This window comes from Meles meles, chromosome 2 (genome assembly GCF_922984935.1).
Source record: "Meles meles chromosome 2, mMelMel3.1 paternal haplotype, whole genome shotgun sequence".
Taxonomy (NCBI): Eukaryota; Metazoa; Chordata; class Mammalia; order Carnivora; family Mustelidae; genus Meles; species Meles meles.
Window position 1 is genome coordinate 108454362 of NC_060067.1, and position 17541 is coordinate 108471902.

General features: G+C 42.6%; 1 protein-coding gene across 5 annotated transcripts in view; it reads left to right on the top strand.

The window, feature by feature from the left end:
• The first annotated feature begins 645 nt into the window (after nt 1-645).
• PPP3CA (protein phosphatase 3 catalytic subunit alpha) overlaps nt 646-17541 on the top strand; it is a 322846-nt gene continuing 305950 nt past the window's right edge. Inside the window, exons 1-3 of one of the 5 annotated variants that reach the window (XM_045992708.1) lie at nt 2179-2381; nt 5241-5298; nt 7806-7863. Coding sequence is in view for 2 of the 5 variants with exons in the window: in XM_045992700.1 (XP_045848656.1) it covers nt 2324-2381 (58 nt within the window). In the remaining 3 variants the exon portion in view is untranslated. Of the gene's footprint in view, nt 879-2170; nt 2382-5240; nt 5299-7805; nt 7864-17541 lie in introns of those variants that run through there. The other 4 variants (XM_045992716.1, XM_045992725.1, XM_045992700.1 and 1 more) reach the window with 4 other exon arrangements.

Sequence of the window (17541 nt, forward strand, 5' to 3'; positions counted from 1 at the left end):
TACTCTTCAAGCCATACTCAAGCACCATCAGTCAAGTTCTCAAACTTATTTTCGAGTTTGAACTCTAATCTAATCTGTCTCCTGGCTCCATCTCCTAGCTCCCCTAAATCTTTTATTAGGCTTTTTCCTGGGTTAATTGTCCAATTCAGGAAGTAGAAAAAAAAACCTGATATTGAAGGAATTAAGAAATATCACAGGAAGGATGGAGGATGAGAAATTTATTCAGCTCTCTGTTGTTCACAGAGAAGCAAGCTCCAATCTCTTTGCCCAGTTGGTCAGAGAGAGGACAGTAGTGAGCAGAGGTGACCTTCGGACAGAGGGAGATTGGCTCTTCATTCTGTGGTGGGGCAGGCAGGTCAGAAAGGAGCTGTTGGGCCATTGCCATGCTGTCCTCCTGCGCCTAGCATTCTCTCCTTTATTCTCCCAACCGAAGGGACCACAGTGGGGATCCGCCCTGGGCTTCAGGGCCCCGCACACACCCGGAGCACCAAGTGGACGTCGGATGATTGGAAGGAGTCAGGAAGGGAGGTGTGGCGCCACCAGTCCTGACCACTGGCTGCGTGAGCCTGTGAACAGGGAAAAGGCGACCCTCTGCGGTGTGTCTCCAGCCCCCTCATTTCTCCCTGGAGATCGGCAGGGCAGTCCCGGGTGACTCAAAGTTGCTGGGGGTCGCTTGGACTCCCGTCCCCATTCTCCTTGGCGAGCCCGCCCGGCACACTCAGCCACGTCCCTGACTCGCGACGCTCAGAAGCGGCCCCCTCCTCAGAAGGTGTGGATGCACGGGTGGGAAACACTGATAACCACCACACCGCCCACAGAGAAAGCCCAGTAACAAAAACCACCGTACACCCATCACAGGCGGAGCCCGACTCCCCAAGGTAAGTTGTTTATTCGTCGCCGTTTTGGCGATCCTTCCTGGACAGCTGCGGCAGCGACAGCGACAGCAGCTGTGCCGCGGGCCCCGGAGCTCCCCGAGCTCTTCCCTCCTCCGCCCTCTCTCGGTGCTTCTGACCCCCACCCCCTTCCCTCCTCTCCAGCCTCCCTCCTTCTTGCCCTCTTGAGGGCCACGCACACACCCGGAGACACCCTCCGCACTTGGCTACTCACACTGCGGCTTAACCCAGCCGACAACGCACAACTGCCAAAGCGGCGCGGGGGAGTGTGCGGGGTCCAGGGGCGGATGCCAAATGGGGCTGCGGGGGGCAGAGTACAGCCCCTCGCCTCCCAGCCGCGACCCCCTCCCCATTCTCTTTCCCTAATCCGGGCCTGCCAGCAACAGTGACACCTGAGCGGGGACTGGGCGGCAGAGGCAGCAGGCCCACTGGACTGGCAGCTGGGAGAAAACAGCGGGGGGCGGGGACGGCGAGGAGGAGCGGGAGGCGGGGCGAGCGGGGAGGCCGGTACCTAGCAGTGAGTGACGCGAATCTCAGCCAATGGATGCCAAGAGCTTCGACGCCGGGGCGGGGAATGGGGGGGGCTGGCTCCGCAGGGAGGTGGAGGCTGCCGGGGCGCTGGAGGCGGGGGCCGGGAGGAGGAAGGGGAGGAGGCGGAGGCGGGCGCGGTGGCGGCGGCGGAGGCGGCGGCGGCGGAGGAGGGTAGGTTGCGCCCGGGACTGTGTCTGCCGAGCTCCGCGGCTGTGCCTGTGTGAGTGAAGGAGCGGCGCGGGGAGGCAGAAAGGAGCGCGGGCGAGCGCAGTGGCGGGACGTCTCAGGCGGCCGCGGACAAGCGGTGGCGCTTGGTGTGTGGAAGCAGAGGCGGCAACAGCGGCAGCAGCAGCAGCAGCGGCGGCCGCCTTTCCGCCGCCGGGGACGCCGAGGCACGGCTGGTGGCACTGACATCGGCGGCCCTGCCTCTTCTCTCTCGCCCCCGGCCCTCCCATGTGATCGGTCTTAATCCCGGCGGAGTGCGCGCGTGGGGCTCCATTCCGCGGTGCCCGGTCTCCTTGCCAGGGTGGGTGCTCCTGTGTGCGCTTCTCCTCCCCATCCCCCTTCCCCCAAGAATAAAAGAAGAACCAAGAGGCGTGCTTAGAAAATAAATAAATAACCACCACACACGCGCAGCCCGGAGCGGAGTCGGCGGGGCTGGCGGCGGCGGAGGAGGAGTGAAGGCGGCGGCGGCGGCGAAGGAGGAGGAGGAGGTGGAGGAGGTGGAGGAGGAGGGACGCGCGAGAAGGCAGTAACTTTAAAGCCAGCTCAGAGCCCAGACCTACAGCCGAGCGGTTTGCAGCGCGGCGGCGGCGGCGCTGAGTGTCTGGCCCGCCGGTCCGGTCGGGGTGTGCAGTAGGACGGACGAGCAGCGCGTCGCTGTCCCCCGGCGGCTGGAGATGTCCGAGCCCAAGGCAATTGATCCCAAGTTGTCGACGACCGACAGGGTGGTGAAAGGTAAGCGGCGCGCCGCGGTCGCCCGGGTGCACCGTGTGCCGCAGGAACCCTCACGGCTTGCCTCCCCTCCCCCCGCCTCCGGTTCTCTCCTTGCTCCAGCCACGGACCTTCTAGGATATTGTGCAACCCTCGAACCCCCCCTCCTTTGCGCGCCCTTCCCCCAAGCCTCCCACCCAGCCCCACTTGGGGCATTTTTATTTACGGGGGCGTCAGTTGGCAAATGGCTGAGCAGCGGGGAGGCGGCGGCGGGGGTGGCGGTGGCGGGAGGGGGCGCCCGGGGGGTGGTTGCTGGCAGGGTGTAGCTGCTGTGACAGAAATAGGAAGTGGGTGGCTGCTCGCAGGCTTGCATGGGATCGGGTTTATGATTTTCTTTTGCAGAGGGAGGGGTGATTTATGGCTTTTAAAAAATTAATATGGCATTTTTATGTGGCCGTGGCTTTCCACCGACTGCCTCGCTCGGGCAGGGTTCTCTCCGCGCTCCATTGCAGCAATTCCCTCCGCGCCCCCTCCCCCTCCCCCTGAAAGGGCCTGCACAGGACTCGCGAGAGAGCGGGAGAGCGTGGGGGGAGCCCGGCGCTTCCTTCCGCGCGGGGCGGGGGTGGCCGCAGGCTGAGCGGGTGGCGGAGGGGACGCGCGGGGGCCGCGGGAGGCGGGGAACGACCCGCCGCCGCCGCCCCGGGATTCCCCCGCAGGCCCTGAGAGAGACGCGGAAAGCAGTTCTCCAACCTCCCTCGCCACCCGAGCCTTCCCCCGCCGACCTGTCATTGCTCTTGAATGGTTCCCCGCTGGAGCACACCTCCCGCGTGGTAACCTCACCCCTCTCGCTTCTTCCATGCCCTGGCACCCCCTTGTTAACGGGCTATTTGATTACTATTATTGGCTCCTCTCCTCGCCCCGGGATCGTGTATACTCCTGCCCCTGGGGTTTCTGGCGAAGAGAAGCCGGGTTGCGTGGGGGTGAGGAAGGGGACCGCCACTGGTCTTTCTTGCCCGGGAAAACCCGCCGTCCTCGTTGTGTTCCGTGGTGAAGTGGGTTAGGAACCATCCTACGAATCCTGGAAGGATGGGACTACGGAGCAGATCCGGCCAGGATTAAGTAGTGTCCCTCGTCCCTGGTGTTAGGACCTGGAGCAGAGCGGGCATGGGGTCTGGGCTAGGCGCGCAAGGGGCCGCTGAAATTGGAAACAGCACTGTCTGGTGTGGCTTGTGTGTGTGCGCGTTGTGTGTAAAACTGAGATAGTATTTAATGCGGCCATGCAAGTAGAATGCAAGGCAATAAAGTCATTTGCCCCATGAGCACTTAGGTGAAGTAACTCAGCAGCCCTGAGACCATGAGACAGAAGGCCTGGGGTGTCCGAGCTGTTCATTGCTCCATGCACATTTGCTCAGTTTTTAAAGTTTGTGTGTGTGTGTGTGTGTTCCTGGTGATGGGGGGATATTATGTTCTGTTTTTTTTAAGAAAGAGAGAATAAAGTATCTTTTGTTGTTTTGGTTGTATTAGAATCATTCCTGGTTGAATGCAGTATTCATAGACTCATCAGAAAAAGGAGGAAATACCCTTGCAGTAATGACTGGAAGTAGGGCTATAGATGTACAGCTGTTCTTTCTGCATGCATAGCTCCTCAGGTTGAAACAGTGAATTCAAATTCATTCAAAAAAACTAGGCTATGTATTAAGGTTTTCTGTTGACATTTTAAAAAATTACGACCTTTTGCTGAGCTATGGGAGTATCTCCCTAATGTGTGAAGTTTAGGTGTAACTCCAATCTTTATGTTGAGATTGCCTGTTTTTAAAACAAGTAATGTAAAGCTTACGATTCAAAAGATAGCAGTAAAGTGTCAACAAATAAAAAACATTCATATGTGCACACGTAAGTTCAGGTTCCCTGTTTTAAATCACAAAGTGTGGCTTCTCCCTGTAAATGTAAAGTTGTCAAGCAGGGAAGAATGTAAAAATAATTGTCAATACGTTCTGGCTTGGTGTCTTTACCAATTATTGTGAAGAAGCCCATTCATCCATTCTATGCCTATTTTGTCTTACTTTTTCCCAATGCTTTATTACAACATTTTTATAAATGGCTCTTTATTGGAAGTACTCAAACACCCCATAATTCCAAAAATATGATTTACATATTTTTGCAGAACTGAAATGCACATGTGGATAATATAGGAACGTAGGAAAGTCTCAAAATAGGAAAAGGTAATTTTGCATTTGTTTTGATAAGGATCTTGATATGAATTTTGAATGTGAAATTTTGTTTATAGAAAAAGTTTTATTGATAAATCGTAATTTTAAGGTGGGGATGCTATTTTTCTTATGCTTTCTTAGAGACTTTATATTGTTGGCTTAAAAGGCATTCTCGAAAGGTGGATCCAACATTTTGTCTCATATATGATTTTTATAACTAATTGTTTGAAATGGTAATCTATTTTGATTATCAGTTCTCTAAGAAATAGTATTTCCCCACTTATCCACATGTTTAGTGAGTAGAGAGTGCATGTATAATGAATGGAAAACAGATGACCAAATGATTTTTTGAATTTACAAAATTAGATAAGATATAGTTCATGGAACTATGACTTGAAATTTTGTTAGAACTTAATCTCAGAGGTCTGAGATCGACTCTTTAATGCAGGAAAAGGATTATCCTTGAGAAAATTTTGTGTTCCTTAAGCTTTCTCTCCTTTTACAAAGTACAGATAGTAGTATTTGGTTACATGCAGAAATAAGTATTTGGGTCATTATTACCGTGGCATGCCATGGTGTGTGTTTACAGTTATCTGCATTAGCGTCATCTGGCTTTTGTTGTATAACAAATTGCTATTTACAAATAAAGCTGTGCTTGTGGTTTTGTTTGTAGTAATACCATGATGTGACGGCTTTCTTGATTTGTACTTCCAGAATGCAACTTTAGAAAGGTAGGTTGAGTTTAAGTCTCAACTAACTATGCAATTTTTCAGGTTCATAGCATCTTCTAGAGTGTGTTCAGAGCCCGTGATCAGTTTTCCAAATCTTAAAAATGAGCAGGAATGGCAGCATTGGAGACAAAAAGCATTCCTTTAGGTTACCTCAGGAAGAAAGTTACTTTATTTAGCAAAACTGGTGCTGTTTCATTTTGACTGTTCTTGGATAAATACAATGGAAAGTATAAAAATTCATAGACAAGATCTTGGTAATGCCCTTCGTTGGAAATCAGAATAATTTGATCCATTTACTGTTTTACATTTTTTTAAGGAAACAAAAATATATGTATAACTATATGGCAAAAGATGGAGGGCAGTAAATAGAAGAATAACCACTCTCCCGGCTTTCCACCAGCACACCACATAGTCTGGATTTTCTCTGAAGTGGTGCTCCTCCGGCCTGGTTTCAGACTTTGGCTTTTGTTCATTTCTCCCTGCCTGTTCCTGCCTTTAACTCCTTGACTGGCCCTAACACTCCTATTGACTATAGAACTTTGCTACACAAAAGTCATACACTTAGAGGAAATTAAATTGTATGTGATGAGTGTCTTGCTTTGTTGCATCGCTTTCCCTTCTCTTTGTTCCCATCTCTAAGTATTTTCCAATGGGCCTCTTACCTTAACTCAAACTGATTTTGATGGTAGAAATTCCAGATACCATGGCAGGTTGATGGGGGGTAAATTCCTGGGAGGAATTTTGGGGGATTTCTCAAAAACTGTAGGTAGGGAATTTGTGCTGTGTGTCAGGTTACTTTTGGCTGTGGGGAATTAAAACAAAACAAAACAAAACATGCTGTCGTTTTCTGTATTGCCAGCTTATATACTGTTTGTGAAGACAAAATACACATAGGGAAATTCTGGAAAGGTAGCTAAGATCATATAATCATGAAGCTGGTAGCTAAGCAAAATATTAAATAAATAAGGATTCAAGCCACCAGTGTTTCTAGCTGAATGAGATAGTAATACTGCTTAAGAAGAAAATAAAAATATGCTACATAAGTAATCATCATCATTTTTGGATTTTGAAACAATGTATTAACTAATGCCATTTCTTTGTGGTGTGTCAAGAAGAGCTCATTGTGAATTTATTTTACTTAGATTTATTATCATCAGTTCAGTTATTCCGTGTATATTCTGTGTATCTGGTTTTCATTTGAGTACAGTAAAACCTCATTAATTCAGTGTTATTAAACATCAGTGTTTGGTGGCTAAAGTTTACATCAGCACTGGATGTGAAGAAAGGGGCCTGCTAATCTAATTAATACTATAAACAACACGATTTGGGCATGGTTAATATACTTAACAGTACAGATTATTTTCTGGACATACCGAATAGCATGTCAATTAATGTTATTAATTACAAATTAGATTAATCTATTCATTAGTATTTTCTTTCAGGATTTCTACTATAAAGTAAATATACAAAAATGCATGGTTTTCAACACAATTTTGTAAACTTAAGGCTAAGGCATTTTGTAAACTTAAGGCTAAGGCATTTTGTAAATTCAAGACTATGATTCAGGGAAATTCCAGTGATTCTAAAATGCCATCTATTAGAAGATTAACATGTAAAAAATAATATTTTTTGGAAACTGGAGGAAAGAACCTCTACTTTAAATGAGCCATGTATTTTAAGACATCCAATATAAAATGTGAAAAAAGTAACACCTTAGAATCTAGTTAGTTTACTCCAATATTTGTTTGTATTAGTTTAAAAATACAGCTTTTTAAGTCTGTTTTGTGTTTTAAGTCTCTTTGTTTCTATAAGTATGACCTGTTTTTATTTATAATCTTAGAAATATGAAATATGACTCTGATATACTGTACACTTATAACTTTTATAATTGGACTGTTACGCTTTTCTGTATCTTTTCTGTGTCAGCCATGTGTAAAGTTGGAACTAATTATGAAACCAAATAAAGAATCCATTTAGAGTGACCTCATTGGAAAACAGCATTTTTCTAGATATACTCTCCTTTTAGCAAATCCAGTTAAATTACAATTTGGGAAAGTTTTGTGAAAATATTGGACACTCCAGAACTATAGAGAATGATGGTGATTCATGATCTGGAACCTTGGTAAATACTAAGAAATCATACTGGTACTCTTTTAGCAACTTTCTTGATATTCAAGAGAGATACAGTGAGATTTGGAATTCCATCTTTCTGTAATTGCCCTGTTATATTTGATAAGTCACAGGCTATTTTCCTCAAATGTAAAATTGTATTCTCTATTCACTTGTGAGAACTAGAGGATCCTCAAGTGGAATTTGAGAGACCCAAGTGGTCACGCTTGCTCCCCTTGCCTGGGAATGGCAATTTGGTCACTGCTGACACAGAATTACAAATGAGAATGTGTTAATGTATTTTCAGGGTCACTCAAGAATAGTCAGAACGATTAATATTGAAATCTGTGAATGCCTTGGGTCTGCAACAGTAGCTTATGGTGGCATTTATTTTATAGTTGAAGAAATGGAGACAGAATAGATAGAATGGTCGGTCACAGGTGGACTAGAATGCAGGTAAGTGTAAGCACATTCTTTCCTTTAGCAGAGATGCTCTCTCTTGAAAATCTGTTTGAAACTGACTTCTTTTGGTGTATTTAAGCTATCACATTTTATTTCAAACTTAATTTTACTGAATTACTAGCTATATAAAATAGCTGTAATAGAAGAAGCTTTTGTATCTGTATTTAGCAGAAATATAAATTCTGATGATAAATGTTATAATCTGGTTTGATCATGGCATGAGGTTTACTAAACAAAAACTGTTAAACATTGTTTTCTGTTCATATATGTACACGGAAATACCATATTCTCCTGCTAAAACTTTTAACTTTTATTTTGAAGGTTGTTATCATAAGCCTCTTTGTCTGAAATACAGATAAATGGCCCATACCGTTGGCCTGGTTTGAGGATTTTTATTAATTTCTAAAGAACGATCAAATGAAAATAAAAATCTAAAAAAAAAAACAAAAAAACGATCAAATGAAAATACCAGCCAACGCTTCTTAGGGTTTTATTCCTTTTTAAAAAATAGTCATCAGGTGGGAATGTAGACAATGAAACACGATTTCAGTTTATAAACTAAGTCTTTAGTAGTCTTGATGTTTGCAATATTTTTGACTCATTTTATTTTTTATTGTATTTCCGTCTTGTCTTCACGCAGGCTGTATCATTGATAAACCATCAATTATATTTCATATGAAGTCAAATAAAATATTTCATATTTCTCTACTGCCAGGTGTTCTGAATAATGGCTTAAATCAGATGGACTGTCAGCTTGAGGACTTAGACCTATGGCTGGGATCTCAAATCCATTTCACAGATGTACATGCAGTAGTCAAAACCTTGAAATTAAAAACAAAAACCAAGGAAGCAGTAATCACTTATGAAATTACTATATTTTTGGAATTAGATGTATTCTTTGTAAGACCATCCTAGAGAAAAATAGAATTTTCTGTTTATCTTCTTATTTCTTCTTTAATCCATGCTTTTGCCTCACAGCAAAATATGATGGTCTATCTGACTTTCTATGAACTATCTCCTGGAACTGGAAATTCTGCGACTGTCTGCAGAAGCATAACAAACAGATACCAGAGATTTATGTTCGCAGCTGCCTCAGATTATGACATACCACCTTACAGTGTTGTCAGTTTCGGGTACCTTTGTACAGTTATAAACCAGAAGAATGATGGTTGATGTTGAGACAGAATTTTATTTATATGGAGCTAAATTTAAAAAAAATCCCACCAGCTCTAAGGTTTTAAGACTTGGAGTCTCTTCTTAGAGTAACTGTCTAGATCCACTTTATTTTTTTCTCTTTTCGGGGAGGAGCTACTACTTCTGATTTAAATGTTCATTTGTCTCTATGTAGCATTTGGACGTTTAGGAGGCTTTCATACATCGTTGTTTAAACTGTATCTTCCAGGATGCTGCATATGCTTGGAAGGTACATCAAATTATCTGTTAATATGTCTGTTCAGAGTTTTAGTTTGAAAACTATGGTCATTGAACCAGTGGGGCCTGGCTCAGTGCCTTGCTTCTTATGCACTGAATCAGTTCTTGTCAGATGACTTTGGACATTGCGCAGTTCTCACGTGTGCCTCCTAAAGCAATAAATGGAGACAGAGTGTATGTTTATTTTGAGCTCATTATATTCTCATTCTTTGTAAATGGTTCTATACGATGACTATATGGCTAATTGGAATGCTTCGTTCTCCAGCCATATCAGGAAATACAGTATGAGGAGGAGGTATTAATAAGGTGATATAATTAGGTGGAGGGCAGTTTTGTTGTTTGGTCATTTGGACTGGCTTTATGCCAGTTGAGTTTAAAAGGCTAAATCCTTTTCACCGTGACAGAGTAGTTTGAACTTGAAAGCTTTCTTTCAGTTTTTGTTGTATTTCTCCATAGACTGATCAGTTTTGACAGGTGAGAAGAAATATGTTAATCAGTTAGTGTTTGACATATTGGGTGACAAATATTTTTTAATTATTGTTTAGATTTGGACTTGAAGAGAAAAGGACCTGGCAAATTCCATGAAAACTAACAAACAAACAAAACCAAGACCAGGAAAAAACCCTCTTCCTTTTTTACATCTCAATTTATCATTTTTTGTAATGCTTTTATAATTTAGAAATGCAGCCTTCTTCAACATAACCTCCTGCCCTCCTCCTGCCCTCCTCTGGCCCCCAAAATGTCATTGGATTCTATCCAGTTAGGAAGATGTATGGGCTATGAGAAGTTAGAAAAATGTGGCACCAACTCTGCTGACTCCTTATATTCTGCTAAGTGGGCTTTAAGCCATCCGTTGACATTTGTTTTTAAACATCCTGTAAGCTATGCCATTTTATCAAATTAAATTAAAAACACAATGTATCCTCTTACAGTGACAGAACCTGAGTCAGAACTTCCTAGTTTGTGTTATTATTGTTATTATCATTTTGCTTTTTACAAAGAAATTAAAAATTTTTTTCATTATACCTGGCATTGTTGGTCTGCTGTGCATATTAATGTCAATAAAGTACATGTGTCCCTTCTCTGTGTGGGTTTGATTATTGTCATGGTAACAGCTGTCATCACTTAATTCTCGTAATTCAGCCTTGGTTCAGATGTCGCCTCCTCTGGGACCTGCATCTCATGATATCTTCAGTTGGAGTAAAGGGAGTCAGCCTCTTCATTGTCACAGAGGACACCTTGAACAGAGCATGCTCTGTGAAGATTTGTTTACCTATCTGCCTCCTTCCCAGGAAGTGGAGAGCCCAGGAGAGTGGGGCTTGGCTTTACTTATCTTAGTATGTTTAGCCCTGGTACAATGCCTACTGTAGATTAGACCCTCCATCCGTGGTTGCTAAATGAACAGAATAACCGATAAAGGGGAAGAGGGATTTAATTTCTAAATTATAGGGTTCTTTTCTATTTTGAAATTTTGTGGATCTCAAATCATGGGCGGCTCCCAAACTTCTGGTGAGTTTCCTGATTTGCAAGCACCAGTCTTGTAGAAGGGTGTTTTCACCTGAGTTTTTGAAATGCTTTCTTTTGTTAGTTGAGTTTGTATGTTTTTGCTCTAAAGACAACCGACGGAAGCATAACTAGCAGGAGCGGCTTACCCCCAGAATGTGCTTGGTTTTCAGGGGCTTATTGTCAGTTACAGGGCGTGTAGGTCGTTTCTCAAGGAGGGGTGATTTTTTCTTCCTACAGGAAGACTGGTGATGATACCAAGTTGAAGGAGAACTGCTCTGACAAGCCTCTGGGAGGCTCGCATTAGACTGCACGATTGTATTGCTTGCTTAGAAAAATACACAAACGCAAATGAGTAAGAGCTAATACGTTTCGGAATCAGAACAGAGGTGTGAAACCTGCTTGTAGGCCTAGAAAAGAGATGTCTATGTAGTACTAATACAGAATCTTCAGGCACATCACATGAGTACAGGCTGCTGGTGAGTCAGCTCTCTGATGGCTCAGCCCTGGGGTCCACATCAGCTGGGAGGGGGTATGATGAGGCATCTGCTCTCAGTCTGGTCCTTACAGGAGACCATGGACCTGCTAGCCCAGACTTGGTCCAATGCCTCCCTGCTAAAGGAGGCTGCCAGGGCTTTCCAAGCTCCCATTTATGGGCTAGGATTTCATCTGTTTCCCTACTGCAAAAATACTTTTCCTTCAAGGAGTTGAAGGCTAGGGAAAGGGTAGTTTCCGACATAAAATCCCATCATTGTCAACTTCTGCCTATTTGCATTCAGCAGTCAGGAGGTGATACCTCTGGTACCTTCACCTCTGGTCAGAACTCTACCTTCAGAAACAGGTGTAGAAAACTTCCAGTATCTTAAAAAAAAAAAAAAATTTCCCCCTCCTTTCCCAAGTGATGAAAGAACTTAAAATTATGACAGGAACTGAGACATTATTCAGTCTGAATAAGAAGAGGTTGAGTGGTAATTTAACTATAGATTATAGGTATTAAACTTTCTACAGTGGATCACACTCATAACATTATTACCACTAGCAATTGAATAACAGGAAACATGATTGGGAAACAGCCAGGATTTAGGTGACTTTTTTTTTTTTCTTTTTTGAGAGCAGTCATGGACATTTAAGACTGGCTCGGATTATGGGGGAATCTTCTGAATGGAGAGAATAAAGGATTCTCATTTATTTGGGTTGTAAATGTGATCTGAATCTGAAATTATGAAATTCTGAAGCTGGAAGAAACTTTGGAAATCCACTCATCTGGCTTGAAGCCAGTCCTCCCAATTCTGTAGGGTGAGAGGGATGGAGAAGGAAAACTTTTATCTCATACACTTGGTGTGTCTGAACCAAAGAAAACAAACAAGCCAAACTGAGATTTTGAAGGTATGATAGTGATCTCGCCCAGGCCATCCCCATTGTGGAATGTCCTGTCCAGCCTCTGCAGTGGATGGTAATCCCACTGTTTCATGAACACACGTTGTGAGGAGCTCCTACTTACTAAGACCTGCTTTCCTTTTTGCTTGCCAGAGTATTTCCTTAGGGTTGATACCAGTCTAATGCTGTAGAGTACACAGTCATTATTCCTAGCATTGCCCCCACAGAGTTCCATGAAATGGGCCTTATCTGTTTTTCATAAAAGAGCTCATTTGATATTAAAAACAACTTTCATGTTCTTGAGTCTTCTAGCTGTACCCCATGTGGCATAATTTCTGGGTCTTTCCCCAGCCCAGTAGCCTTTCTTTAAAACCATGCAGGTTGTTAGGGTCTTTGGAAAATGGAGAAGTGTGATAAGATACGTTTTAGCTAATCTATTTTCATTGAACCTCCATCATCTTGAGCTTGGTTGCCCCAGCCCTCTGCTCTGCTCTTCTGTGTCCTTATGCTGACCCTTAACCTTCCTGAAACTTAAGTACTTCACTGGTGGTCCCAGTCTCCTATGCATTCACTAATGTCCGTTGGCTGGGTGCAGACTGCCACTGCCAGGATGCTCCTACTCCTGTCCTTTCTATTGAAATTCCCCTCCGTTATATCCTCTCCCAGGATTGCAGCTTTCAGGTGTCAAATACCTAACCTGCTCCATAAGTAGAGCTTTCCAGAAAACCTGAGTAGCAGATGCATGACTTTCTGGAGGTGTTGCTTTCATTTTACTTGCTTTTATTTGTAATACAAACCAATAATAAAGATAGCATGATAGCTTGACATGATGGTGCTGTTCGCGCTGTAACGGAGGACAGGCCAAGTCCCTTGTTTACTTTGCAAGTCACACCACCATGAAGGCAGCTCAGCGCCCCACTTGCCTAGAGCCAAACCTGCCTCCTCTGCCATCCAGTTATTGAAGGTGGGTGATAAACAGCTCCCATGGCCATTGAGTTTGGCTAACCCAGTGAGTTCGGTTGTAATTGGATAACTCGCTTAAGTTTCACTGAGGCCTAAAAAAGGCCAGTGCCTTCCAACTATGCTGTCACAACACATTTCTGTGTTACACTCAGCTGTGAGGTATTAACAGCTCCTGACAACAACGTACAAAAGTTTGCAAATGGCTTATTTTAAAATACCTATATATAAACGAGGCTGGATTCATGCTTAACCCTAAGATACTGCTTTCCCCTTGCATTCTAATATGTTTCCTCATGCAGGAGGGGAAGGGACGGAGCTGCACCTGTCGTGGGGATCTTGCATTACCTGTAGTCTTCTTGATCTTCTGGTGCACCTCTGATCACAGTGGGACTTTTGCATCCCTATAATTCTTGAAGTGTTTGCTCTGTTCCAATGAACATTTTTGAGGAAAGTTTCTTAGAGTCTGGATCCATGCATGCTTGTGTTTTGTGCAAGGGAATGTCATGTCCTATGCATCTCGACAAAGGCTGGCATGCACGGTCAGAGAGTGTACCTTCACTAGTCACATCCATCTGTCGATTAGATAGATCTTGAAACACATAGGGAGGCACCTCTGGGGTGATTTCAGCATGCTCTATGCAGCCTTGTTTCCTCAAACATCTCCCAGGGGCCATGCCCAAAATACTATGATTAGTTATTTAGGATGAGCTTGGCCTTTTTTAAAGACGTTTCGTAAGTAACTGATCTTTAAAAAATAATTTGGTGAATGGACTAAATTTTTCTTGGCCTTTGGGTGGTACTGAACTCAAGAAGAATCCTGTGTTTCAGGAGACTTTTTGAGAGTAAACGTTCATGTCTCTTTTTGAAGAATTCATATCCCATGCTTCTTATATCACTCAATTTTCTATCTGCTAACCTCAAGGGTGATAGCACTGTAACATCCCAGTTGGCAAATGGATTAAATAATCCATTATTGAGTATCAAATGGCTGTTAAAAGTATTATTTCCTTCACTTATCAGACCATTCATCTCCCCATCCATCCTTCCATCCTGTCCACGCATGCATCACTGCTTGCCTAGCTCTGTGCTGTGTGCTCAGTACTTCAAGTAGGGGGACTCTGAGGTTGCTTTCCAGTGTGTGTGTGTGTGTTGGGGGAAAGGGGCAGCAAATCACAACGTAAGTGATAATTACTGTAATAGCAGAAGATGCAACGTGCTGTAGAGTGCAGGGAAGGGAGTGATTAACTGTCTTCCTAGATTGTGCTTTCATTTTTTGGCAAAAATAAGTGGAAGCCATGTTAATTTTTTCCTGTATATATTAAATATAAGCACAATGTCAGGACATGGGCTTATTTGTAAATGAGGATGGCATCAAAGGAACTACAAAAGGGATGATGAGTATATGTGGAATTCTGCAGCTCTTACAGGTTACCTGTGAGCAAGGTGTAAGAGAAAGAATCATGAGTTGTAGAAGGTGGAAGAGGCTATAAAAGTCAACTAGTTCAACTATCTTCCAAAACAAAACAAAACAAAAAAACAAAGCATCCTTCCTATTAAATGGTTAATAGCTCCCCCCCAACCCCGTCCCAGAATATTTACAGTGATGAATAGGCAGCATGGGAATGTGAAAAGAACATTGGCTTACAGTTTGATAAAACCTGCACTTACATCCTGCTTTCTCTGTGTGCCTGCTGTGTTTCTACGGGAAAGTCATGTGACAACCCTGAACCCATTTTTCTTACTGAAAAGTGGAAACGATAGTATTAACTTTGCAAGGTTATTGTTACTATGAGAGGAATTGTATTTGAAATGCATGGCTTACTGCCTGCTCAAAAGAAATCCTCAATACATGTTAGGCTTTGTGGGTGGTTTTTTGTTTGTTTGTGTACTTTAATTGTTGGAGAGCTCCTTTGAAAGCAAAGCTTTTCGCTTCTAGAAATAATGTGCATTAATGTATTCCTCACCTCCTACCCATTGTCAAATCAACTGCAGTTTTAGGTCCTCTGCTGTTGAGGCTAGCAAAGGTCACCAATGACTGTCCATTTGCTGGCTTCTCTGGAATTTGACATAATGGGCCTCCTCTTCGTTCTTAAAATGTTGTCTTCATTGGCTTTCATGGATTTCCTCTTTGACTTGTTTGCCAGCTCCTCTCCACTGAATCCTAAATGTTGATGTTCCTTTTCTTTTTGCAAGTTCTTCCAGGCAATTTCATCTCCATACACACATAGGATTGACTACTGCCTCTAGGCTGATGAGTAACACCTCTATATTTGTAACCTAATCTTTTCTCTGGAGCATTCTCTCAAACTATACAGAACAGTTGCTGTGGATGGGTATGGTGAAAATAAAGTGGGGTATTTCTTCGCCTGTGTTTTCTAGCCTGGTTGATGTTACCATCGTCCATCCAGGTTAATTAAACCTGCCATTAAGTTCAGGTCTTCTAAATATTTCACCTAGTGCTGCAGTAGCTTCCCGACATTAGTCTTTTTGCTTTCAAACTTGTCCCTTCTCATAAATTTTCCCATATTGGCACTAGAGGAATCATTTAAAAATGTACATCTGGAAAAGAATAAAAATGAACATTTGATTATGCTAATCCCCTATTTGGCTGTTGACCTTTTTCTTAGCGGTTTGTAACAACTCTTGATATATTATGGAATTTGACCCCTGTTGCGTGAAATTTGAAAATAGGTTTAATATAGCATGTGTTACGTTGTACTGCATTTAAGTCTCTGCAATTTATTAGAATGTAAATTCTTGAGAGAGAACATTACTTCAAAATCCCAGTGATACTTTCCATGGCCTTGTATTTGCTTTACCTCTGTATGGACCAGTGTAGCTCGTTATTGTGTCCTTCTGTGTAAAACTTCTCTGATCTCAGGCACAGCTGTCTGCTATACTTCTTATATTTTGTATATACAATATATCATAAACATTTGTAACAAAATTTTCTCTTTGTGAAATTACCCAGGAAGGCCTTATCTACTTCATCTCCCCAGTGCTTAGTATGATGCCTGGCACATAATTAATCATATTATTCCATCCCTCCCCTTCCCCAGCAAGCAAATTGATTGGAAAAGATATATCTGTGCATCACAAATCCGTAATGATCCTAGTACTTCCATTTTCTCCCCTCTTCTAATATCATATTTTTTATTAATGTAGTTCAAGTTGGATTATTTTTCCTAGTACTCTTCACTTCTGGAATACCTGATCTCCTCTTCCTCCTCCCCAGGCATGTTCATGTAAATCTATTAAGCCAAGTCTCCTTCACTCTGGAATTTTTCATTACTTATGCAATTCTAAGCACAACAGTTAAAGGAATACCTTGGTTTGATTTAAATCTTGCTTACCTTGTCCTTGTTCTAGCCTTTTTAGATCTTTTATTTAAACATTTGGATTCTCTTACTTCTTCTTTTTAGTTATTTGCCCTAATTAATGTCCTTAGTGGATTTTCCTAGGATTTGCCTAAACTTGGCAACCAAATGAATTTTTGGAGCCATTCAGTTTAGATGAGTAAGTTCACAAATCTTTATTTTAGGTTCTGCATATGTAACATGGAAAAAAAATCCCACCTGTGTTAATAAAGAAGCTTGTGGCTTCTGTACCAAAAACGGGAAATGCTTGAATAATTGATTGTCCTTGATCTTTTTCTTACCTAATTAGTGTATTTTTCTATGACTGTACTTTGGAATGATAAATTTTTAGAAAATGTCCAGTGCTTTTGCCTACTCTCAGATGTATTTTAATCTTTTGTCATTTTAGGCCGTAGAAGAAATGAATTTTTCAGGGATAATGATTAGAGGCTTGGTGTCTTTATTGCTGGCATTTGTTTTGTAATATATTACATTGCAATTATATTTGAAGGAAATACTTTAACTTGTTAGCTACTTTGCTTCTTCACAGAATCTTACTCAAAGTAAGTAAATAAGTAATCAAGTGCTTTTGTATATTTTTGAGATTTTTATTCTAAAAACATTAATATTAATGTATATGGCCTGCACATGCATTGCATAATTTTATCCTTCCAATAACTCTGAGGCTAGGAGAGATGCCGTACCTTTTTTTTTTTTTTTTAAAGATTTTATTTATTTGACAGACAGAGATTTCAAGTAGGCAGAGAGATGCCATACCTTTTGAAGGTCACACAGCAAGTAAATAGTGGAGCCAGGATTTGGATTCCAACAGTCTTGACTCCAGATTCTGGGCTTTTACTACCATAACACTGCATTGACTTGCACACAAGGTCAAATTCATTAGGTAGCATCAATGAATTGATAGAAAATAGACTTTATTAAGGATTTGTTTTTATATAAAATACTGTCACTGCTGGCCGTCATTTTAGTAGATTATCATTGGATTGTTCTGTGAGAGAAAAATCTTGCACTTTTGTGGGGC